The following is a 22,090-nucleotide window of genomic DNA, read 5'->3' on the forward strand; positions in this document are numbered from 1 at the left end:
TAAATCACAATTCTCCTCAAAAGTAAATTTCAGATTTGATCAAAGACATCAATGTGTTGCCTACCATGAAGATTTTACATAATACTGGTCTAATACTGGCTCTAATTATTCAAAGATACAAGCAGGGATATCAAACATAACATACTGGTAACAGAATCACCAACTAAGAGTTTTAAATATAATCACAACAGTTTTGAATAGGAAGTAATCAGTTCTCTTCTATGTGACCTTGAAAATCTGCCCCAGAGCCAAGCCCAAAAGCTCCCTGGTATTAAAATGATTTACTAAGTGGAAGGTGGCTCTCAGCTGATGAATTCGGTGTAGCAGCTCTTGGTAAGACTACAAGAAGCATCAGGCAAAGTAGTAAAAAATGATCCCCTCTCTTTTATAATCACAAAAACAGGACTACAGAGCTCTGTTTCTTGATTACTGCGTGATCTGCAGGGAGGGTGATCAGTGTGAGAAAAGGAGTAAACTAACTTTTTCCCCCTTCAAAAAATGTAATAAAGTTAAAATTAATCGATCATGCATTCCTGGTAGAAAGGTCTAACAGCACGTTACAAAAAGCAGGAAGCCAAATGAGAAATGAGGGTTAAAAAATGTCAAAATAACTAAGATTGCTTTACTCCTTTAAATGTAACATAGCAGTGGTCTTCAAGTGGTTAATGTTGGTAGGCAAGCAGCCGCATCTGAGCCCCATCAGTTCACAAGGAGTCACAGGCAAATTGGGTAAACACAAATTGGGCTTCAGCCTTAACACAAGTAAAAAGATATTTATCTATAAATGAAGGGTGACATTTTTTATAATTGTCAATTGTTTTTGAAAAACAAAATACTTTACAATGATAAAGCTTCATAAAAATGTGTCACACTTGTGTAGATCCCCTTCATTCTTTAAGAGATACCTTAGACCATACCATACCTGGAAACGTTCAATAAATGCTTTATTATATGTATTTGTTGGTCATTTCAGCAGCTTTTTATAGTGTGCTTTCCTTTATGTATGTTATGCCAATGAAATAGATACCGTATTTGCTCGATTATAAGACAAGGTTTTTTCAGAGTCTTATATACAAGGTTGTCTTCTAATCAGACCTCAAATAGAGGTCTGACTGCAAGACTAAGATCCAGATCCCCCGCAGCGCTGCAGGGGACCTGGATCCTCCTCTCTGGCAGCCTCTGCTGCAGGCACTTCCTCTGGGGCTTCTATGATGGAGCACCAGCATCACATGATGTCACGTTCTACCCAGGCTGCGGAGCTGCATAACTCTGTCTTGCTACAGTTTCTCTGTTTTGCTACAATCCATTCCTTGCTTCCAGTTCTGCTCTTTGCTTCAGCTCTGTTTCCTTTATAAGGTGTGCCCCACCCGTTATGTTTTTCTCAGTCTGCAGTCTACAGGTATGTCTCTCAGATATGTGTTTAGATTTCATGTTTGGTTTGTTTGGTACCTCTGCAGGCAGGGTTTAGTGTTAGGACCCACCGAATATTGGAGTACTTTGGCGTAGTGGTGGGCTAAGCATACTATGGCCATATGATGTTACGGAATCTCCAATTGTTATCTTATAGTCCTAGGCTAGTCCTGTTTGGTCCTGTGGTTTCTGTGTACTCCTGTCATGTGTAGCCTGGTTAGTCTAGGCAGCTCTGTGCTTTGTTGTCCTGTATCCCCGGTAGAGAGTTGTCCTGTATCCCCGTTAGAGGGGTGTCCTGTATCCCCGGTAGAAGGGGGTGTCCTGTATCCCCGGTAGAGGGGGTGTCCTGAATCCCCGGTAGAGGGATGTCCTGTCCTATATCCCCGGTAGTGGGGTTTCCTGTCCTGTTCATGTCGGATCTTGAGTATTCCTTGTCTTGTTCCCTGTTGTGCCCTGTATTGTGTATGTCTTGTCTGGTTATGTTTCTTGCTTGGTCTCCCTGTCCCTTGCTCACTATGTCTCTGCTATTACTCTGCTTTAACACTCCCAGCCTGCAGCATCCCGCAGATGATTCTACTGCTATGTCTCATGCCTGCTCCAGGGTGCCTGCAGGATATCACGTTGCTTCTTCTGGACAACATCCGCTGCTATGTCAGGGTGCTGGTATGTGGCTGCACAACCCTAGATGCTCATCACCCAGGTGAGTGCAGTCGCACTGCACCAGGCCCTATCCTGTGTCTCCGCTTCTGCATGTGGAATCCCTGCATTTCTCCATCCTTGGGCGCTCTGGGTCATTACAGTCATCTCTATGGACCCAGTTCCTGACACATGACCTTCCGCTGCTCCACCATAGAAGTGACAGCAGCAGCAGAGGTTGCCTGTGCGCATCCCGCTGCCGGTGAACGTTTGCGGGATGCCCACAGACAACCTCCGCTGCTGCCGGTACTTCCACCTGGACTTCTATGGTGGAGCACTGGAAGGTCATGTGATGCCAGGGCTCAGTCATAGAAGCCACGGCGGAAGTACTGGCCAGCAGCAGCGGAGGTCTGCATCTCACTGTCATGGATCCGGCTGTCACGGATCCGACTCCCGGCTCCCGGACTGCCGCTAGTAGATGGTGGATGCCCGATACTTCGGCTCCCGGCACCGACGGGCGGATCATCGCTCGCGGACGCCGGGTTCCTGATCTCTCGGTCCCCGGTACCGGCTCCGTTGCCGGCAGGCAAAGTCTCTGCCGCCGGCGCGGGACTCAAGGGGTTGAGTCTGGGGATTCTCAATCATAGCTTTTATTAAAAAAAATAGTTTACATAAATTAACATTTACTGGTAAAAAAAAAATTCCTAAAGGGTAGTCTTACATTCAGGCTTTTCTTTTTTTCCTAAATTAATATTCAGATTTTGGGGGGTCGTCTTATAATCAGGGTCATCTTATAATCGGTACGTATTATTGTCACGAGCTGAGAACACAGGTTGATAAGGAGCCCAGGTGCAGGGGATACGAGGGGCTCTGTCTGTACCCCACGATGCATGATGGCCTGGGGGTTGTTACAGACAGGCGTAGGAATAATCCACAGACAGAAGATCAGGATTTAAGAGTTGTATTGTAATATGGTGGTACAACAATATTTACAAAGAAAGTCACTCGACAGGAAGCCCACTTGCGGGGCACACGGCAGGAAGCCCACTTGCGGGGCACACGGCAGGAAGCCCACTTGCGGGGCACACGGCAGGAAGCCCACTTGCGGGGCACACGGCAGGAAGCCCACTTGCGGGGCACACGGCTGGAAGCCCACTTGCGGGGCACACGGCTGGAAGCCCACTTGCGGGGCACACGGCAGGTACTGGAACAAGGCAGGTACTGGAACAAGGCAGGTACTGGAACAAGGCAGGTACTGGAACAAGGCAGGTACCAAACAGGTAGTCCTCAAACATTAGTGTCAAGGCCCAGACTGCAGGGCTGGCAGGTTATATAAAGGCTGACTTGATCAGGTAAGCCACTGCAGCTGGACCTGATAATTAGTCTGAAAGGTCCTGAATGGCAAGGGCGGCCACTAGTGGCAGGAAATGTGAAATGAATAAGGCAAAGTATAAACAAGTCCAGCCAGCGCATGGTGAAGCATTACAATTATGTAGTTAAAAATGCATGTCTAATGCATATATATATATATTTTTATAAAAGGGGATAATAATGGAGGGAGTGTATATATCCCCTTATATTTTGCAGGGTGGTTACCCTCAATAGTTTCTACCAGCCCCAGGGAGATGTCTTGTTAATAATGGAATTATTGATGTCTGTTATTTGTGTATTTTGGGTCCCTGGGGTGGAGCACTTGGAGAGTAGGGCGGGCCAGTGCTCCACTCCACATTTTGTGAGCAGCCGAAGACCAGCAGGTGGGAATCCAGTCCAGAGATTCATGGATACTCTCCTAAGCACTCACCTGTTTCCACTAATTAATGGGAGAGGCAGTTAAGTAGTCTCCTGATCTCAGAGCAAGAGAGATCATTTGGCTCCCTGAGAGAGCAGGAGAGAGCTGCCAAAATCCTGAGTGCTGCCATTATTGCATACAATTTGTTATTTTGTTTGTTGGGAACGGATAAGCCGCTCAACTGCAGTTAGGTTGGAGAACCCTGTATTAGTTAGTGCTCACAAGAGCAAGGCTTTTTGTTTTGATTTATTTATTTTTCTGTAAGGCTAGGTTTCCATAACGCCAATTCAGCCACACAGCGGCCAGATGTTAGCTGTTCTTCAATAGGAAATCGCACAATGCCATATCCACTTGGTGTTTTTCTGTTTGGCGTTTTTTCAGTCGTTTTTGGCATTTTTCTGCTTGTTTGGGCTCTGTGGCAGTTTTTCAAAATCGCAGCATGTTGACACTCTGGTGTTTTTTGCAAGGAAATCTTGGCGTTTTTCTCCAATAGAAGTCTATGGGAGAGAAAAAACGCCATGAAAAAGCCATGTGGGTTTTGCCTTGGCGTTTTTTATGGCGTTTTTTTCCCACAGTTACAATGCGGAGGATGGACCCAGTATCTGTGTGTCCTACGAGAACTAGGCTGGAAACAAACAGTTTCACACAAAACAAAGTTCCTATTGAATTTTACACAATTTGGAACAAACATGCCATTACAAACATACCCAACTGGATCCTGCGTGCCAAAAGCAACAGCAAACAATTTGCACCATCATTTGAGGCCAATCTTCCTAGAGGAGCAGACATTCGGAATAACCACACAACCACAGAAAAGAGACAAAAGGGTCCGCCGGGGCGTGTTTAAGTAGAACTCTACCAAGGAAATGACATCAGGAGGGGGCAGATACTTGCCATTTATCCTAATCCCTTTTAGCTGGGTGAAACTTCTAACGTGTAAAGGCTGGAAAAACTGCCTAAGGTCAAAAAAGCAATTTCCACAGAAAGGCTAAAATGCCAGAGAAAACTCCAAAAAACCCCGCCAAAACGCAGGTAAATGCAGTGGCAGTTTTCTTGGCGTTTTTCATGGCGTTTTTCATCAAGAAAATAACGCAGGACAAAAACCCAAGTGGAAACTTAGCCTAATGCCTGTGGTGACAAAATAAAAACAGGCCCAGCCTTTTATTTTACCCTCCTTGTGTCTGAGCCGTCCCTGCAGCCTGGTAGACTGTGTGTGAGTAAAGATTCCCGGACAGAGTACCAAAGTGAAGGGGTATTGTGTCACAATATATATATATGTAGTGCATATGTAGCGTTTTGTAATTGCCCCCCTACTTTGGTCCCTGTCCTCCATGTGCCCCCCAAATATGAAAGCTGGAGACGCCACTGCTTCTACCACTAGTAGGCTGTTCCACTTATCTACAATTCTCAGAAAAAAAACTTCACTACTAACACTCGTGCCTCAAACCATCTAGTTTTCTTCTCCTTTAAAATATACATCCATCTTGAACACCAACTCCAGCAACCGACATGCAGCACTACGACCATTGCTCTGTACAACAGCATAAGTACTTCCCTCTTTCTACTGATAATACCTCTCCCTATACAACCAAGCGTTCTGCTAGCATTACCTGCTGCTCTACTGCATTGTCTGCCTACCTTTAAATCCTCAGAAATAATTACCCCTAAATCCTTTTCCTCACTCTTTGAGGTTAGGACAGTATCAAATATTCTGTACTCTGTCCTTGGGTTTTTATGCCCCAGGTGCATAATCTTGCATTTATCCACATTCAACATCAGTTGCCACAGACTCTTTTCCAGTATTACCTAAATCATTTTCCATTTGGCTTATCCCTCCAGGAACATCAACCCTGTTGAAAATCTTTGTGTCATCCGCAAATAGACATACTGTCACGGACTGGGTCCAAACAGATGACTGAAAGGACCCAGCGCGCCCGATGATTGTATGCAGGAGTCACAGTGCAGTAGTGGAGTTTGGACAGGGCCTGGTTGCAGGGTGACCACACTCACCCAGGAGTTGAGCACCTAGGGTAGTGCAGCCAAACACCAGCGCCCTGATATGGCGCATTACATCCACATGTGTTAGAAAAGCAGGAAAAGATGTTCATGTATGATGGGCTGATTGGGTGGCGCAATGGGCCACTTGACTAGACTTGCTACAAATCTAAACACCAGTCCTGTTATCCAAAGACTCAGAGGTACCCTGAGATTTAGATCCGTGACCCAGGGAACTAGACAAGTATTCAAAAAGCTGGTGCTTAGGGATATATTTTAATATTTTAAACCTTTTACTTTTAATAGACTGTGAACTTGCAGTCCCCTCTTCTCCTTCTGTACCGATATGTCTCATGTTTCTTCATCTTGTTGCCTCTGCTGTATATTCTTATTTTTAATGTTATTGTTAATTTTGCATCACCGCAACAGCGCTATTCAATTTTGTGGTAGCTATAAATAAAACGTCATAACGTCATAATTTCTAAATTGTAAGATCATTTAAGTTGGTTATGTCTATTTTGTTCTGCAATGTACTTCATGTTTTTGTCCTGTTTTCCCATTTTACAGCACTGCTAAACATGATATAGCTTTATAAATAAAAACATGAGTATAAAAATGTACTGTATGCTTTGATTTGTTTTATTTTCTTTTCCAAGCGTTTGTTATTCAGGCAAATACCCAGACCCTGTTCTGTAGGCATGGAATGGGCCAGCCTTGGGGAGATCCTTAGAAAAAGTTGGAGAGGGTAATTAGAAGACATTTAATAAGGTTAATAAGATTAGTATTGTAATAAATGAAGTGTTGATTACGGTACTTTGTCTTAGTGTGTTGATTTCTGTTCCCACTATATAAGTCATTCTTTCTAATTAACTACTGGCTGACATACGCATTCTTCAGAAAAAAAAGCACATTGACAAATAATATACCGTATTTGCTCGATTATAAGACGAGGTTTTTTTCAGAGCAAATGCTCTGAAAAATACCCCTCGTCTTCTAATCGGGGTCGTCTTCTAATCAGACCTCAAATAGAGTCTGATTAGGAGACTAAGATCCAGATCCCCCGCACCGCTGCAGGGGACCTGGATCCTCCTGTCTCACCCCCCCCCCCCCATCATACACACACTTACCGGTGCTTCCTGCTGTATTGCCGGGGCAGCGGGTTGACGTCTACGCGATCCGCGTAGACAACGTCCGCTGCAGCCGGAAGGAGGTGTGGCTAGCAGCGGGGGTTGTCTGCGTCCGTCGCGCAAACCTTCCCCGACTGTCAGAGATCAGAGTTCCCCGCACCGGTGCGGGGAACTCTGATCTCTGACAGCCGGGGAAAGTATACGCGACGGACGCAGACAAACCCCCGCTGCCAACTCCACCTCCTTCCGGCTGCAGCAGAAGGCGACGTCAACCCGCTGCCCCGGCTGGAAGCACCGGTAAGAGAGGGCTGAGAGGGGAGGGGAGGGGAGAGTGTGTGTGTGTGTGTTAGTTAAATGGGGGTATAGGGTGTGTGTGTGTGTGTGTGTGTGTGTTAAATGGGGGCATAGGGCATTTCTGGAGTGGCGTTAAGGGGGCATTTAATAGAGCACTCTGCCTCCTGAAATGCCTTATACACCTATATGCCACTCTGCCCCATAATATGCATTTTAACCCCCTAAATGCCAGAGTGGCATATAGGGGTATAAGGCATTTCTGGAGGCAGAGTGCTCTATACAATGCCTTTTAACTCCCTTAATGCCACTCTGCCTCCTGAAATGCCTTATACCTCCCTATATGCCACTCTGCCCCATAATATGCATTTTAACCCCCTAAATGCCAGAATGGGATATAGGGGTATAAGGCATTTCTGGAGGCAGAGTGGCACATAGGGGGTCAAAAGGCATACCATGGGGCACAGTGACATATAGAGGGTTAAAAGGCATATCATGGGCCACAGTGCCATATTGGAGTGGCAAGCCTGGGGGCAGATGTGCGTAACTGGGGGACAGGTTGGAAAATACAAGAAATAAAAACAAAAAAAATATTTTTCTCAATCATAGCTTTTATTAAAAAAAATAGTTTACATGAATTAACATTTACTGGTAAAACTTTTTTCCTTTAGGGTCGTCTTATATTCAGGCTTTTTCTTTTTTTCCTAAGTTAATATTCAGATTTTGGGGGGTCGTCTTATAATCAGGGTCGTCTTATAATCGAGCAAATACGGTATATTATTATAATGGTTTATTAATATATCAAGTTGTGAAACTCCACCATCTTGTATTCTGGTCACTCAGTTCTAGTAGAGCATGGTCTTGTTGAATACCTATGTGCTGCAATACTAAAAGTAAAAAAAATAGATTAAAAAAACCAATTACAGGTAGCTCTGCATGAATTCACGTTTTAGATTTGCTTATAACAAACCAATATTTCCAAAAGAGATTTATGCAGAAATTATTCTGAAACAATAACTCTACTTTCTATAGTTTTTAATATTCCAAAATTCTCCTACATTTAGGAAATGCATAAAAGAAAGTGAAAGATGTAAAAAAAAAAAAAAAAAGAAGTACTACAACCAAATGAATTAAAGGGTGTAAGAGAGCATAAGTGAATGAATTAATCATGAAACATACCGGGTATCATTTGGGTAGGCATGGTTTTAGTGAGGGAGGGGCATTTCATCCATGGGCCCAGACTGAATAATGTTATGGACTGGCCCTGCATTTAGCCACCTAATGACTCCAGAATGCTACGTGATATAGATATTTACTGGATATAGTATAGCATATGGAAATATGTTTTAAACATGTGGCCACAAGCCGCTACATTGCATTAAGAGACTTTAAAAGTGACCTATTAAAGCTGGGTGGGAAGAATTATTGGGAATTTGACCACCAGGAATTGACAGCCATACCAGGCTATGACATGTTTAATAAAACTAAAATTAATTCATTCAAATGCTACACAAATGCTTTCCAAATTGTATCCCAGTTCCCACTGCTGCTCAGGAGAGGGCTGACCTTTTAAAATTCTTTAAATTATAGGAGCTCAGGGGCGTCACGTAACATCGCCTTACAAGATCCCACAATAGTAGTGCAGTAGCATGCACCATGTTCAAGGTAAATGAGTGTATGTGAGAGATAGATGTGTGTGTGACTGAGAAAATGTATGGGCAGGAGTATCACTTGTCGGTTTTTCACTGCTGCTTTTTTGTATACACTTCCAGTATAATGTGAATTCTTACCCAATGGGAATGAGGCTCAGGACAGCAATCACCCCTGATAGAATAAAACTAAATCCACTGAACGTGTCCAGAGTGGCTTGATAAATCTTGTTAAATGCAATGGAGGTAATCACTGCTGAGATTGTCAGAGACAGCTGAAGCACAACAAAGACTTTGCCTTGAAAAAACAGGTTGTGAAAAGAAAGAAATGTGAATCAACAGTAAAAAGTTATTACCAGTTTAACCGATAATGTTTGAACCACATAGCTTCAAAATGTTTCAAAATTACTCACCGTAAGATGATCCTTGCACATGTTTGGATAAAACAGATCTGATGGTTGGTAATGGTATTAAAGAAAACATCATTACAGCTCGGGCTACAAAAAAATATTAATAGCAGTTAATAATTAGTCTTATCTCCATAGCAACTAATACAATGGCCTACATATTCATCAGGTCCTACAGTTCAACCCCAGTTCAACATAGCTAAAAAACCAACATAATGAAACCTAGTAATTAATTTAATCAATACATATGTGTATATGAGCAAACGTCTTAACTTCCTGTTCTCAATATCTGCATGCTTGGAGTCACTATTAACTGACTCCTTACATTTTATGTGGGATCTGATTGATTCTGGGTGACTTTGAATAGTGGGGGGATTTCACAGTAGGGATGCTATAACGTATACTAGTTTTGCCACTGACACCTACCTATTTTATCTTATCTAACCATGAGTCGTTTCAGAAATACATTTAATAGTGATGAATGGTGTAGGTGTCAGATCATCAAAAAGGTTTAGTGACAACCTTAGTAATTTAAGCTGCTCATATTGTGGCGTGCTGAGTGATGTTTTGGCTTTTACTTACCAACATAGTACAAGATGGTCCATCGCACAAAGGCCATGATGATTATACCCATACAGAATGACACAATGCCAATAATGGTCATAATGAGGTCTTTCAAACATTTTGAGAAAAGATATACACCCAAAAAGCTGGTGATGAATACCAAATATCCAGCAGCATTGCCATAACCAATATTTACCGGATCCCAACTTAGAGGCTTTTTTAGTAAAAAAAGAGGCAACACATCTACAGCACCATTAACAGCAATGTTGTAAAATATAGCACCCACAAAGAGAAGACATATGAAGACCTTGCATGGGTAGACGTCACTAGATTGGGCTGTAGAACTTGCATCTGATTTGACTCCAAGTAGCCTAGAGTTTTCACTTGGCTCAGCACTATCTAGTCTGTTGTTACTTGAACTACTGACTTTCAATGTATCTTGAGGATGACTGGTCTGTATTCCCTCTAATTGTGGAGGTTTTAGCACAAAAATACTATACAAGAGGCAGACTGTATAAAGGACAAGGCTGCAGGAAACCAATACAGCACCCTGTTGCTTTGTGATATCAAAATGAACAAAAATATGTCCAGATGCCAGGCTGCCAACAAAGCCTGCCAATCCATACACTAGTTCAATGATGATGAGTCTAAGAGACCTTTTGCTTTCCGAGGAACACTGTGACGCCCAAGCCATAACTCCAGCCCAATAGGCTGTGAACCATCCAGTTAAACCATTGATAGCAGCAGAACCAAACATCACCTCTATTGGCCAGTTACAAAGAATGACTAACAATAGGAAAGCCCTTGAGATTAGGTACCCAGCCAAAGGTACACATATGGTGATCTTTCTGTTCTGTTTGTCACCAATTCTGGCCAGAATGTAGGCTGTCAGCAAAGGGACTAACCCCAGGATTAAGTTGTGGATGATGTAGAAATTTGAGATGTCTTTCTGTAATGCATCCTCATTAGAACTGTTCATGGTCGTTTGGTTGTAATGATGTTTCACCACCATAAGCAGCCCAGTATCATAGAATGAGCTGGCAACCTGAGCCCCAGCAACCACTGGCTCAATCCAGGTCCTCACCATAACCATGATTAGGAATGTTGATCTGCTTTAATTCTTCTCTTTACCAAGGTGCTGAGGACTTACCTCTGGGTAGAAGAAAACAAATAAAATGAATAAGAAATTAAATAAAGAATGAACAAAATATACTATTTCCTTAGTTTAATAAACTGATTTAAAAACTTACCATATGTTCCTGGTAACTGATCACAGAAATTAGCACATTGTTGTAACTAATAGCTGAGGTTTGATAGCTATCTCATCATTAACCCAACAGAAATATATCTACAAGGAATAGCAAGGCAGTTGTAGAATGCTTCACAGTCTCACTGTGTCAGCTGCAGTTAGCAGAGGAAACTGTTTACAATTAAACCATAAGTTATACTTCCTTGTGTCCAGTGACTAGCACATAGAGGCGGTACCAGACAGCTTTCATTTGTTTGTACGTACTGCAAGTTTTAGATTGCTTAAGCAGCATACCAGAATGTGAAAGGAATGCAGGATTGAGGAACCAGGTAGTAGAACAGAGAAAATGCAAAACAAATAGTACAAGTGGTCTCAAAAGAAGGATGGTGATAGCAATGAAGTTCAAGTAGACATTGTGGCAGTTATATGTGTTCATTTTACTGACTGTAGCAAGTCAACGGTGAAAGGGACATTCTAGTGACACATTGAGCCCCCTAATCAATGCATTTTACACAATTTACACATCAAAATAATATGTATCACCTGTGAATAAGAACCACAACCAGCATGTGTCTTTAAAGCTTAATCCCTGCATGCAAACAAACATCACAAAGTAATATTATGGTTTTATTGCTCAGGAAGAACCATAGCTCTGTGGTTGTTACACTTCTCATTCTCTTTTTTATACCCACTGGGTAGCCCAATAGGGCAATTTTCTCTGGTAGTAGGACAGGGGTTGGCACCTTAGTCAGCCTAGGCCAAAATACACCACTGCTGGCTCATCCTTTTATAGAACCACATAAACAAGGCACTACAACCCAATGATTTTCAAGTCTCTAAATGGCCGGGGCTGCTCGCAGCCAGAGAGAAAGCTGCCGGAGCAGTTAGAGGTATGCGGGGTAGGGAAGTGATATATATGTATATGTGTTTGTATATGTGTGTGTGTGTGAGAGCATGGATGTGTACTTGTGTGTGTGTGAGAGAGCATGGGTGTGTACTTGTGTGTGTGAGCGAGCATAGATGTGTACTAGTGTGTGTGTCAGAAAGCATGGATGTGCACTTGTGTGGGTGAGAAGCATGGATGTGCACGTGTGTGTGAAATACCGTATTGGCTCGAATATAGGCCGCGCTTTCCCCCCCCACTTTAAGTCTTTAAAGTGGGGGTGCGGTCTATATTCGGGGTCTAGCGCCCGACGCCGGGACATGCAGTTCCGGGCGCCGGGCAGGCAGCAGGGTTAGGATACAGATCCCCCGCAGCGGTGCAGGGGCCCAATATCCTACTCTCTGATACGCTCAGACAGCCTCCCGTCGGCACTTTCTACGGGGGAAGTGCCGGCACGGGAGATTGTCTAAGCGCATCCTGCAGACGTTTACCGGCTGCGACGATGAGCATGAACGACCTCGGCTGCCAGCACGTCTGCTCGGTGTGCTTAAACAATCTCCCTTGCTGGGAATTCCCACGGGGGGAGTCCCGGCAAGGGAGATTGTTAAAGCACACCGTGCAGACGTGCCGGCAGCGGAGATCGTTTACGCGCATCGCCGCAGCCGGTGAACGTCTACACAATGCGCTTAGACCAGGGGTGTCCAAGTTTTTTCTGCAGTGGGCCACTTCATCAGAATTGTATACGTGCGAGGGCCGCACTCATTTTTCACTGAGAGAAAATATGGCCTTTAATAAGATATGCAGATTAAAATAAAGTAAATGACACAAAACCTTTACTTTTACTCTCACTGATTTTGGGGATTTCTGGGCCTACAAATTCAGGATTCTGGATAAGTAAAAATAAAATAGTTCTATTTATTTTAGGGATGCACTAAAATGAAAATTCTGGAACAAAACCGAAAATTCAGGGTTCACTTAGTCGAAACTGAAAGTGACCCCCCCCACACACTTTTAATAAAAGTAAGTTACACACCAAAATTGTACAAAAAAATTATATATTATGATTGTTAACAGCAATCTCAGGCAAACCCAGATTCCAGCATGTACTGGTTGGCTGGGCATTGTATTTTTTGTCTAATTTTGGTGTGTAACCACACTTTTATTAAAAGTAACAAAACAATATGACTTGGCATGATAGGAGTGTGATTGCTAACAGAAAACACACTCTTTTTATACCCAGGCAACCAGTGAATGCTGGAACCTAGGCATGATGGGACTGTGATTGCTGTTAGCAATCACACTCCTATCATCCCAAATCAGCCAATACATGCTGGTACAGGGTGGCTGTAAGTGCAGACCCCATACTGCTGGCAGCATCAATACACAAGGGGGGCAGCTAGCCAGGTTTCAGCATGTACTGGTTGGCTTGGCATGATAGTAGTGTGATTGCTAACAGCAAACACACTGTTTTTATACCCAGGCAACCAGTAAATGCTGGAACCTAGGTATGATGGGACTGTGATTGCTGTTAGCAGATTGCTGTTAGCTGTTAGCAATCACACTCCTATCATCCCAAGTCAGCCAATACGTGCTGGTACAGTGTGGCTGTAAGTGCAGACCCCATACTGCTGGCAGCATCAATACACAAGGGGGGCAGCTAGCCAGGTTTCAGCATGTACTGGCTGGCTTGGCATGATAGGAGTGTGATTGCTAACAGCAATCATAGTCCCATCATGCCTAGGTTCCATCACTTACACATCCATGCTATCACACACACACAAATTCATTCACAGATTCTTTCCCTCAATCAGACATACTCATTCACACAACCTTCCCCACCCCCTTACCTGCTCTACAGCTCTCGATGCCGCTCACAGACTTCAGCAGGGGGCGCGGCCTCCCTCGTTCTCCCCACAGAGGAAGGAGGACTGGAGCAGAGAATGGACGCTCCCACAAGTAAGCAGCAGGGCTCTTGTGATCCTGGCTGCCGATCTCACGCGGGCCGCACCTTGCGGGCCACATGTTGGACGCCCCTGCCTTAGACAATCTCCCGTGCCGGCACCTGAAGTTGTCTACGCGTTTTGCGTAGGTGTCCCCTGCCGGCCCCGCAAGACACACGGGAGTCTTCTGTCGTGGGGGCACATCTTGGGGGCAGAGTGGCAGCGTATCTCGGGGGGGGCAGAGTGGCAGTATATATATCGGGTGGAGGGCAGAGTGGCAGCATATCTATTCTACCTTTTTTTTTTAACTAAGAAAAATTTTTCCTTAGAAAAGCACCTAACTTTTAGGGTGCGGCCTATATCCGAGCCAATACGGTAATTGATGTGTACTTGTGTGTGAGAGATAGCATGTATGTGCACTTGTGTGTATGAGAGCATGGATATATACTTGTATGTGCATGCGTGAGAGCATGGATGTGTATGTGTGTGTGCATGGATGTGTACTTGTGTGTGTGTGAGCATCTATGTGCATGTGTATATGTGTGTGAGAGCATGGATGTGTATTTGTGTGTGTAGATGTCAGCATGGATGTGTACTTGTGTGTGTGTGTGTGTGTGTGTGAGAGAGCATTGATGTGTACGTGTGTGTGTGTGTGTGTGTGTGAGAGAGTGCATTGATGTGTACTTCTGTGGGTGTGAGAGAGCATGGACATGTATTGTGTATGCGTAAGCATGGATGCGTACTTGTGCGTGTGAGAGAGCGAGTGAGCATGGATGTGTACGTGTGTGTGTGTTTACATACGTTGTATGTTGGAATGGGGGTCAGGGGGCAATGATGGCACAGACCAGCTGTGGAAGTTGGGGGGCCCTGGGGCAATTTTTGCACCAGGGCCCCGTGGTTTCTAGTTACGCCCCTGTCTTGGAGAGAAGATTGGCCAGGGTAACACCAATATCATGTTAACCCTATCGATGACAATTTAATGTTTAAGTCTTTCTATACAGGAGGGAAAAAAACCATTAACTTCATTAACACAACACAGTTGTATTGTCCCAAATGGAAGCTGGAAGAAAGCAGCGCTGGGAAGGGAAGGTCTGACAACCTGAGCAGGGACATCGCTACCAGCAATCTGGAGACAATAGGTACAGTACAGGACAAGAGTGGAGCTAAACACCATGTTACAGTAAGAATAAGTCTATCTGCATTATTTATGTTAATTAGTTCCTGTTCAAATGAGCTTTAGATGAGGGTTAATCAGGTGTTTGAGTGAGGAGTGTTAATATGTTTAATCTATGTAATAAAGTGTAATGATACTGTCGGTAAGCAGGTGTGGAGTCCAGGAGCCAGGTCAGCAAGGTCAGTAGACAGAAAAAGGTAAGTATAAAACAACAGTAGGCTTGATTAACCCCTTAAGGAGAGAGCTGGGGGTTTTTTTTTTGTTTATTTTTGGTACCCTTTGTGATAATGGCTTTGTTAACATTTCTGCGGTGCTCGTGTTTAGCTGTAATTTTCTTCTCTCTCATTTAGTGGACCCAAACAAATTATATATATTGGTTTTTTCAGGAGAAGAAGGGCTTTCTTAAGATTTTGATCATATCATCTAATTTACTATTAAAAAAAAAAAAAAGATATAAAATATATTATTTGAAAAATATTTTTCTCACCTACAAAAGCTAATGGAAAAACCTGCTGAGTACCCATGTCCTATTTGGCATATCTTTGAAGCTGGTCAGTTAAATTTACCCCCTTCGAACCGTATATTTTTGAAAACTAGCCACCCCAGGGTATTTCAAATTCTAGTATTTTGACACTAATCCTACTACCAAACTTTGGTGTTTTTTTACATTCCCCCCCACACACACATTGTACTTTTGGTATGAATTTATATCTCCTGGTGTATGTCACTGTCACACAACAACCCAAGATGTGTTCAGCAACATCTCCTGAGTACATTGATACCACCCATGCATTGGTTGTCTGGGAGGTAAAAGGCCAAATTTGGGACATTTTCAAATGCTGGTGTTTTAACTTTTCTTATGAAGATACAGTAGCAATTTTAGGACTTAAAAATATTTTATTTTTTATTACATTTTTTGGATATATTTTCTTTGAACTGGATGATTCCACTTATGTCACGGTGACATTACTGGGGTCTTTTTTATTTTTAAATTGTATTTTTTTTAATTATTCTTTTAACTATTTTTACATTTTGTTTAATTTTATTTCACCAATCACAGTGATTAGTGAGCTGGGCTCCATTGACTTGCCTGGTTGGCTGCAGTACCTGTGGTACAAGACCCTCTGAGAACTTTTACTTTGAATGGTCAAAGCCATCTTGTTAGAGGTAGCATGTCTCAGCTGGCAGTTTGAAACGCCCCTAAGAGCAAACTGGCCCCTGACTTTTTTTTTGTGTTGATGAATGCCTCTATATAGGGGCCTCCAAAAGTACTTTTTTTACCTCCAGACGCCACCATCATTGAAAGGCAAATAGCCTTTCGATAAGGTGAATATGACCGTTTTGTAGGGACCCATACATTTTTTTTTTGTTCAGGCCAAACTATAAAAACTGAAAAACTGGTAAGAAAGATGGCCAGTAACATAGGGTTATGCGATTACATGAACCTTTGTCTGTTTCTCTTAATTGTTTATGTGGCCAGTTGTTTGTGAAGTGATATCCCATTGGGGTATTATAAAGGGGATACTGGTTCACGGGTTGCTATTTGATCTAAATGTTCAGTCCTAGCACTGAATGGCATAGGTGCAGGGGTGTACCTAGAGTATTTGGCACCTGGGGCGGTTCCTATATGTGGCACCCCCCCCCCCCCGACACACTTCAAAACTGCATAACTTCTACCTTTATATACCGGCGCAGACACTGAAGGTTTACTGTTATTATATACTGAGGCAGACATTGACGGTGGTACAGCATAACACCTATCACTATATACTGAGGCAGACATTGACGGTTGTACAGCATAACACCTATCACTATATACTGAGGCACACATAGGCGTTATGCTGTACAACCGTCAATCACTATATACTGAGGCACACATTGACGGTGGTACAGCGTAATCCCTATCACTATACATTGAGCCAGACATTGACAATAGTGCAGCATAACTCCTATTACTATTTACTAAGCCAAACATTGATGTGGTGTAGGCCTACCACTTAATTGTCTGGCTTAGGGATGCACCAAAACGAATTCTGGACTGAAACCGAAAATGCAGCATTTACCTGGCCGAAACCGAATATGACCATAAAAAATCTAACACTTTTATTTAAAGTAAGTAACACACCAAAATAGGACAAAACAATTAAATAACATACATATATATTATATATACACACACATATATATATATATATATATATATATATATACACACACACACACACACACACATATATATATAACATATATATATATATATATATATATATATATATATATATATATATAATAACAGCAATCACATTCCTATCATGCCCAGGCATACCCAGATTCCAGGATGTACTCGCAGACTTGGCATGCTAGAAGTATGATTGCCCTATCTACCCCTTCTCACTCCCTTCTCCTTATCTACCCCCTATCCCCCGTCTCACTCCCTTCTCCCTATCTACCCTCTCCCTCTTTGAAGTTCACTTACCTTTCAGGAGTATGTACTTTAGAGCATAATTATATAATGAAAAAAACATTGGAAATGGTACAGCATAACACCCATCACTCTCACACACTTACCAGTCCACACATACACACCAATCCACACCCACACACACACACACCAATCCACACATATACCAATCCACTGTCACTCTCACTGAATGCTTTCCTACCTTTCCTCTTTTCTCCTTACAGCTCCTTTTCCTCCTCTTCTTCAGTTCTTCTGTCTTCTTCCGGTTCAGAGGGCACGGACAGCGGTGGGCGTGGCTTCAGTGTTGTGCGCCGGGATCTGACAACAAACCCCGGCGCACAGCAGCTGTTGCCGCGCGGATCGCAAGGGAGCGGTATCGGAGGTCTTTAACAGACTTCCGACTCCCTTGAGTGATTTTAAGCCGGGTTCAAGGGAGATCCTTGAACCGGCTTAAAATCACTCAAGGGAGCTCCCTTGCGAGCCTGCTCCTCCAGCGGCGGACATTACTGTCCGTCTCTGGAGGGGTGCCGGGAGCCGGCATGTTGGCACCCCCCTGATGAGCGGCGCCCCCCGCTAGGTACGCTACTGCATAGGTGTAATGTCTACATTTATTTAAAAAAAAAAAAAAATGTTGTAATAAAGACAAGTAAATGAAACAAATCCATAATGGATGTTTCAACATCACTTGTATTTAACCCGTGCCATAACCCACAGACATTCATAACTCCACTTTTAGTTTAATAAACTAGTAGTCAATGGCACTAAATTGGTATAGGCAGACATCAATTTAGACGAACAGTCCTTTCAGCTCATACGCCAGCCTGTCCCTCGTTGCGTGATTGCAGTTGTAACAAGACCTGTCACTTTAACTGGCTGTGTAATGTGATCTTTTTATACAGTTATGGAACATTTGCTACTTCATATCAGTCAGTAGTAGTGCATTTTACTAAGGACCTTATTAATACATCATATGACCACCTGCGAAATTTGTTTGTATACATATTTCACAATGTAAGTTATGTATTTTTAAATGCTCAATTAGCATATATTATTTAATTAAAATCCCCAATCACTCTATGCGTTAGCTTTATGTAACTCGGGGAAATGTTTTAGTATACATTATCGAAGTCTCTGTATCTTGGCGCACTTATATTAACCCCAGGGGTTTTTGATACCTCAAGGCCCGGAAGCAATTTTGCCATTTTTGCAGTATGTCGGTTCAGCAATTATTCTTCTTTCCTGCGAATAGTGTAAAACTATATATTGTTTTTTGCAAGTGAGAGAGTGAGCTTTTGATACCATAGTTAGATAATTAGCTGAAATAGCGTCTATAGGGAACCGAAGGAGTTAAGGAGCAGATAAACACAATTTTGCACATAAAATATAAGACACCATTACTAGCAGTTAAGGGCAAGTTTCAAAGCGCCCACTTTAAAATCAATTAGCATGGGGCCACTAAAGTCTCCCCTCCCACAGCACTTTAGGTTCAACGTTTACTCATTTTAATTGTCAAATTTAATGAACCTAATCCTCACCCCATTACTTATTTTAGTATATTCACTAAAGTAACAGTTCTGCCACAGTAAATGTTTGACTATACAACGCATAGTTGATTCAACAAGATTTTTTCATATTCCTTACACATCGAATTATATACAGGACCACCCCAGAGCTTTGTGCCAGAGAACCTTGCCAATGTTTGGTTTTCATAACGAATAAAACTGACCGCAACTCTACGGCCTATTCTATCTGGTGAATAAACCCCTATGCCTTACAGAACAAACATATTACCCTAGAACACATCAGAACTTTATGGACTCCTGCACAATTAACAAGAATTCTCATTATTGTTTTCTTTGAATACCTTTACTCATGTTTCTAATACAAATCTTGTCTCTTCTCTGTTGCTTCCTGGTGCACCAACTGGCATGGGCAAGTAGTAAAACCTCTATCACAGAATTAGTTTCTCTGTTTGTGTGTGTGTATATATATATATTTATTTATTATATACACATTTTTTACTTTAATTCCGCTATTCCTCACTTTCATTAACTGCATGCCTTTTTTTTAATTTACATTTGGAAAACATTGTTTGTTGTATAACCTGTTATGTATACTGATAGACAAAACTATAAAGCATAACATATCCAATGAAACCTTTATTTTATAATAACTGTCAGGAATTCCCCTTCCCCCACCAGATAAATTAATTCTACATGAGGCTAGCCCCACTTCCACACAAAGACACTCCACCAGAGAAGGGCGGCGTTCCAGGTAACCTACACTGGGAACTTCCCAGAAATGATTTAAAAAAAAAAAAAATCAACACATGCGCAAATCTCATGTAGAATACGCACGTAGATCTATAACATGATAAACATTTAGAGAAGGCAAAATGTACTTTCACCTTTTCTGTGGATACGTACATATCATAAAGAACATCACACCGATAATAATGCAACTTGATTCAAACTGATGAGAAATAAAAACACAAAAACCCGCAGCAATTACAATTTGTGTTTTAATGAGAAAATAATTATATAATTGCATTGAATCCTTCACAAACGCTATAAAACAAAAGCAAGGTAACTTGTAAGTGGTTAACATATACATAAAGCCAAGTACAATAATCGGTTTGTATGCCATTAAAACACAGCCACCATTCAATGTTTGTATTAAGCTGTCAAACAGAATATTTTCTTCCCAAAAAAATATGCAAGGGTAAAAACTGCAGCTTTATGTAAAATACTGTTGTAAGAAATTCACAAAGACAAAAAAAAAAAGTAGCTATTTTTGGTATCATACACTGCTATAAGCCAGCCTTTCTTCAACTCCCAAAAACACCAAAAAATGCCAGAGACAGCAAGCAAGCAACGCTGGAGTAGCGTGTTTACGTAACTATATATTTATATGCAATAAAACATGATTAAAGCAATTTTCGAGTCCCTGTGGTAGAATGAGAAATATAACATTTCTTTAACGGAAATGTTGGTTTGCATACCTGAAATGCTGCCAGATGTGAACAGTAATTAATGTTATATCTATATCTATATATCATATAAAATGGAAGGGTGACCTTCATAGCGTTAAGGAAATTATGATTTATTGAAACCACTTACAGGGTGTGCATTTTCTTTTGTCAATCAGTGTAATGGTATTTTACCTAGTGGTACTGGTGGGACCAGCATATTAATTTCCTGTACTGATATCGCCCCTTCTACATCTATGATTACAACGGCTGCTACTAAAACGAACAGTAATAAATCTGGGGGATGCTTTATGGACAGGATCAATGCAGATGTGAGAAGGAGGAAGTTAAAGAGCTGACCCAATGGTAGACACACAAGGCGGCATTCTATATAATCGCTTACGTTAATTTGCAAGCATCACCACTTGATGAACTCTGTTGGAAAGTGTGGCATATCGGCTTTCAGACCAATGTTTCAAGCGACTTTGCAATGAATATGGATATAGTTTAATACGTTAGATAGGTAGCTGTAAGTGTTGCTACTTTACAAGAAGCTTCTTAAGAATTGTGAGAAGAGACCAATATAGCTATCAAAAAAATATATATAACAATGTTACATCATAGGTTATTTCTAAAATGATTAACACATTTATTTGTCCAAAAATAAAAGCTTGCACCTGGTTGTGACAATACACACCTCAGGCCATGCACACCAGGAGGGAGGTATGGTTTTTGAGGTGGGTTCAATGGTGACGGTACATTTCCAGAGTGATTTTGTCTCTATAGCAACCTTTAAACGGGTCCAATCAAAAGGATTGTTGTTATGGTGACAACATCAATGTTCAAGTGATATATATATATATATATATATACACACACATACATACATACACACGCATAAGCCCTACGTGCTTCCAAAGCAGTCCTGATTAATATAATAAAAGAAACTGTAGCAGCTTTATTTAAATACTTTACTACACAGTAAGCTATTGCTTTGTGACATATTAAAAAAAACAAAAAAAAAAACCAACCTCACTGCTTTATATATATATATATATATATATATATATATATATATATATATATATATATATATATGTGTGTGTGTGTGTGTGTGAATGTGTGATAAAGCACAAGAATAAATGATTATTTTCTAAATTCTCATACTCACTTTTGCACACGTGGCTCATGCAAATACCTTGCGGGTCACATTCAAAAACAAAATACTGCATTACACTAATGCCTTTATGAACTCTTTCCAGAGACATTAGTTTTCACCAGATGATCATGGTAAATACCTGTAGATCCACATTCTTGGGTTCATCGAAACAATGTTGTTATCTAAGAAAACAATGGTGCTCTTTGTGCACACGAGGAGCACATTGCCTTCTACGCGACACAGCATTGGACTTATCCATTTAAAATGACCACTCTTAAACACAGGAGAAAAGAGTTGCCAGACACAGGTGAACTGGAATTTCTCTTTTTTGCCACTTCCTACGAAAAAGACAGGTTATGTATAAAGCGCACACCAAGAATATTCCATA

The 22,090-nt window shown here is 41.8% G+C and overlaps 1 protein-coding gene across 1 annotated transcript; it reads right to left on the reverse strand.

The window, feature by feature from the left end:
- Positions 1–8,053: 8,053 nt before the first annotated feature.
- On the reverse strand, positions 8,054–10,961 carry LOC149276131 (solute carrier family 46 member 2-like). The gene is made up of 4 exons (XM_089503869.1): positions 9,887–10,961; positions 9,311–9,394; positions 9,039–9,195; positions 8,054–8,135 (listed from the first exon to the last, which is right to left on the reverse strand). The coding sequence occupies exons 1-4, from the start codon at positions 10,959–10,961 to the stop codon at positions 8,084–8,086; spliced, it is 1,368 nt and encodes a 455-aa protein (XP_089359995.1). The 3' UTR covers positions 8,054–8,083.
- Between the last annotated feature and the right edge of the window lie 11,129 nt (positions 10,962–22,090).

This window comes from Sceloporus occidentalis, unplaced genomic scaffold, assembly GCF_023333645.1.
Source record: "Sceloporus occidentalis isolate IW3139 unplaced genomic scaffold, rSceOcc1.0.p SCAF_246, whole genome shotgun sequence".
Classification (NCBI taxonomy): domain Eukaryota; kingdom Metazoa; phylum Chordata; class Lepidosauria; order Squamata; family Phrynosomatidae; genus Sceloporus; species Sceloporus occidentalis.

Bases quoted from the DNA above. Each gene is read 5' to 3' on its own strand.
- LOC149276131 (XM_089503869.1), bottom strand. From the start codon at position 10,961: ATGGTTATGGTGAGGACCTGGATTGAGCCAGTGGTTGCTGGGGCTCAG. The intron at 9,196-9,310 runs GTGAGTAATTTT...TGTTTTTTCAAG, and splicing joins TGTGCAAGGATCATCTTACG to GCAAAGTCTTTGTTGTGCTT. The intron at 8,136-9,038 runs GTAAGAATTCAC...TTTTACTTTTAG, and splicing joins CTGAGCCTCATTCCCATTGG to TATTGCAGCACATAGGTATT.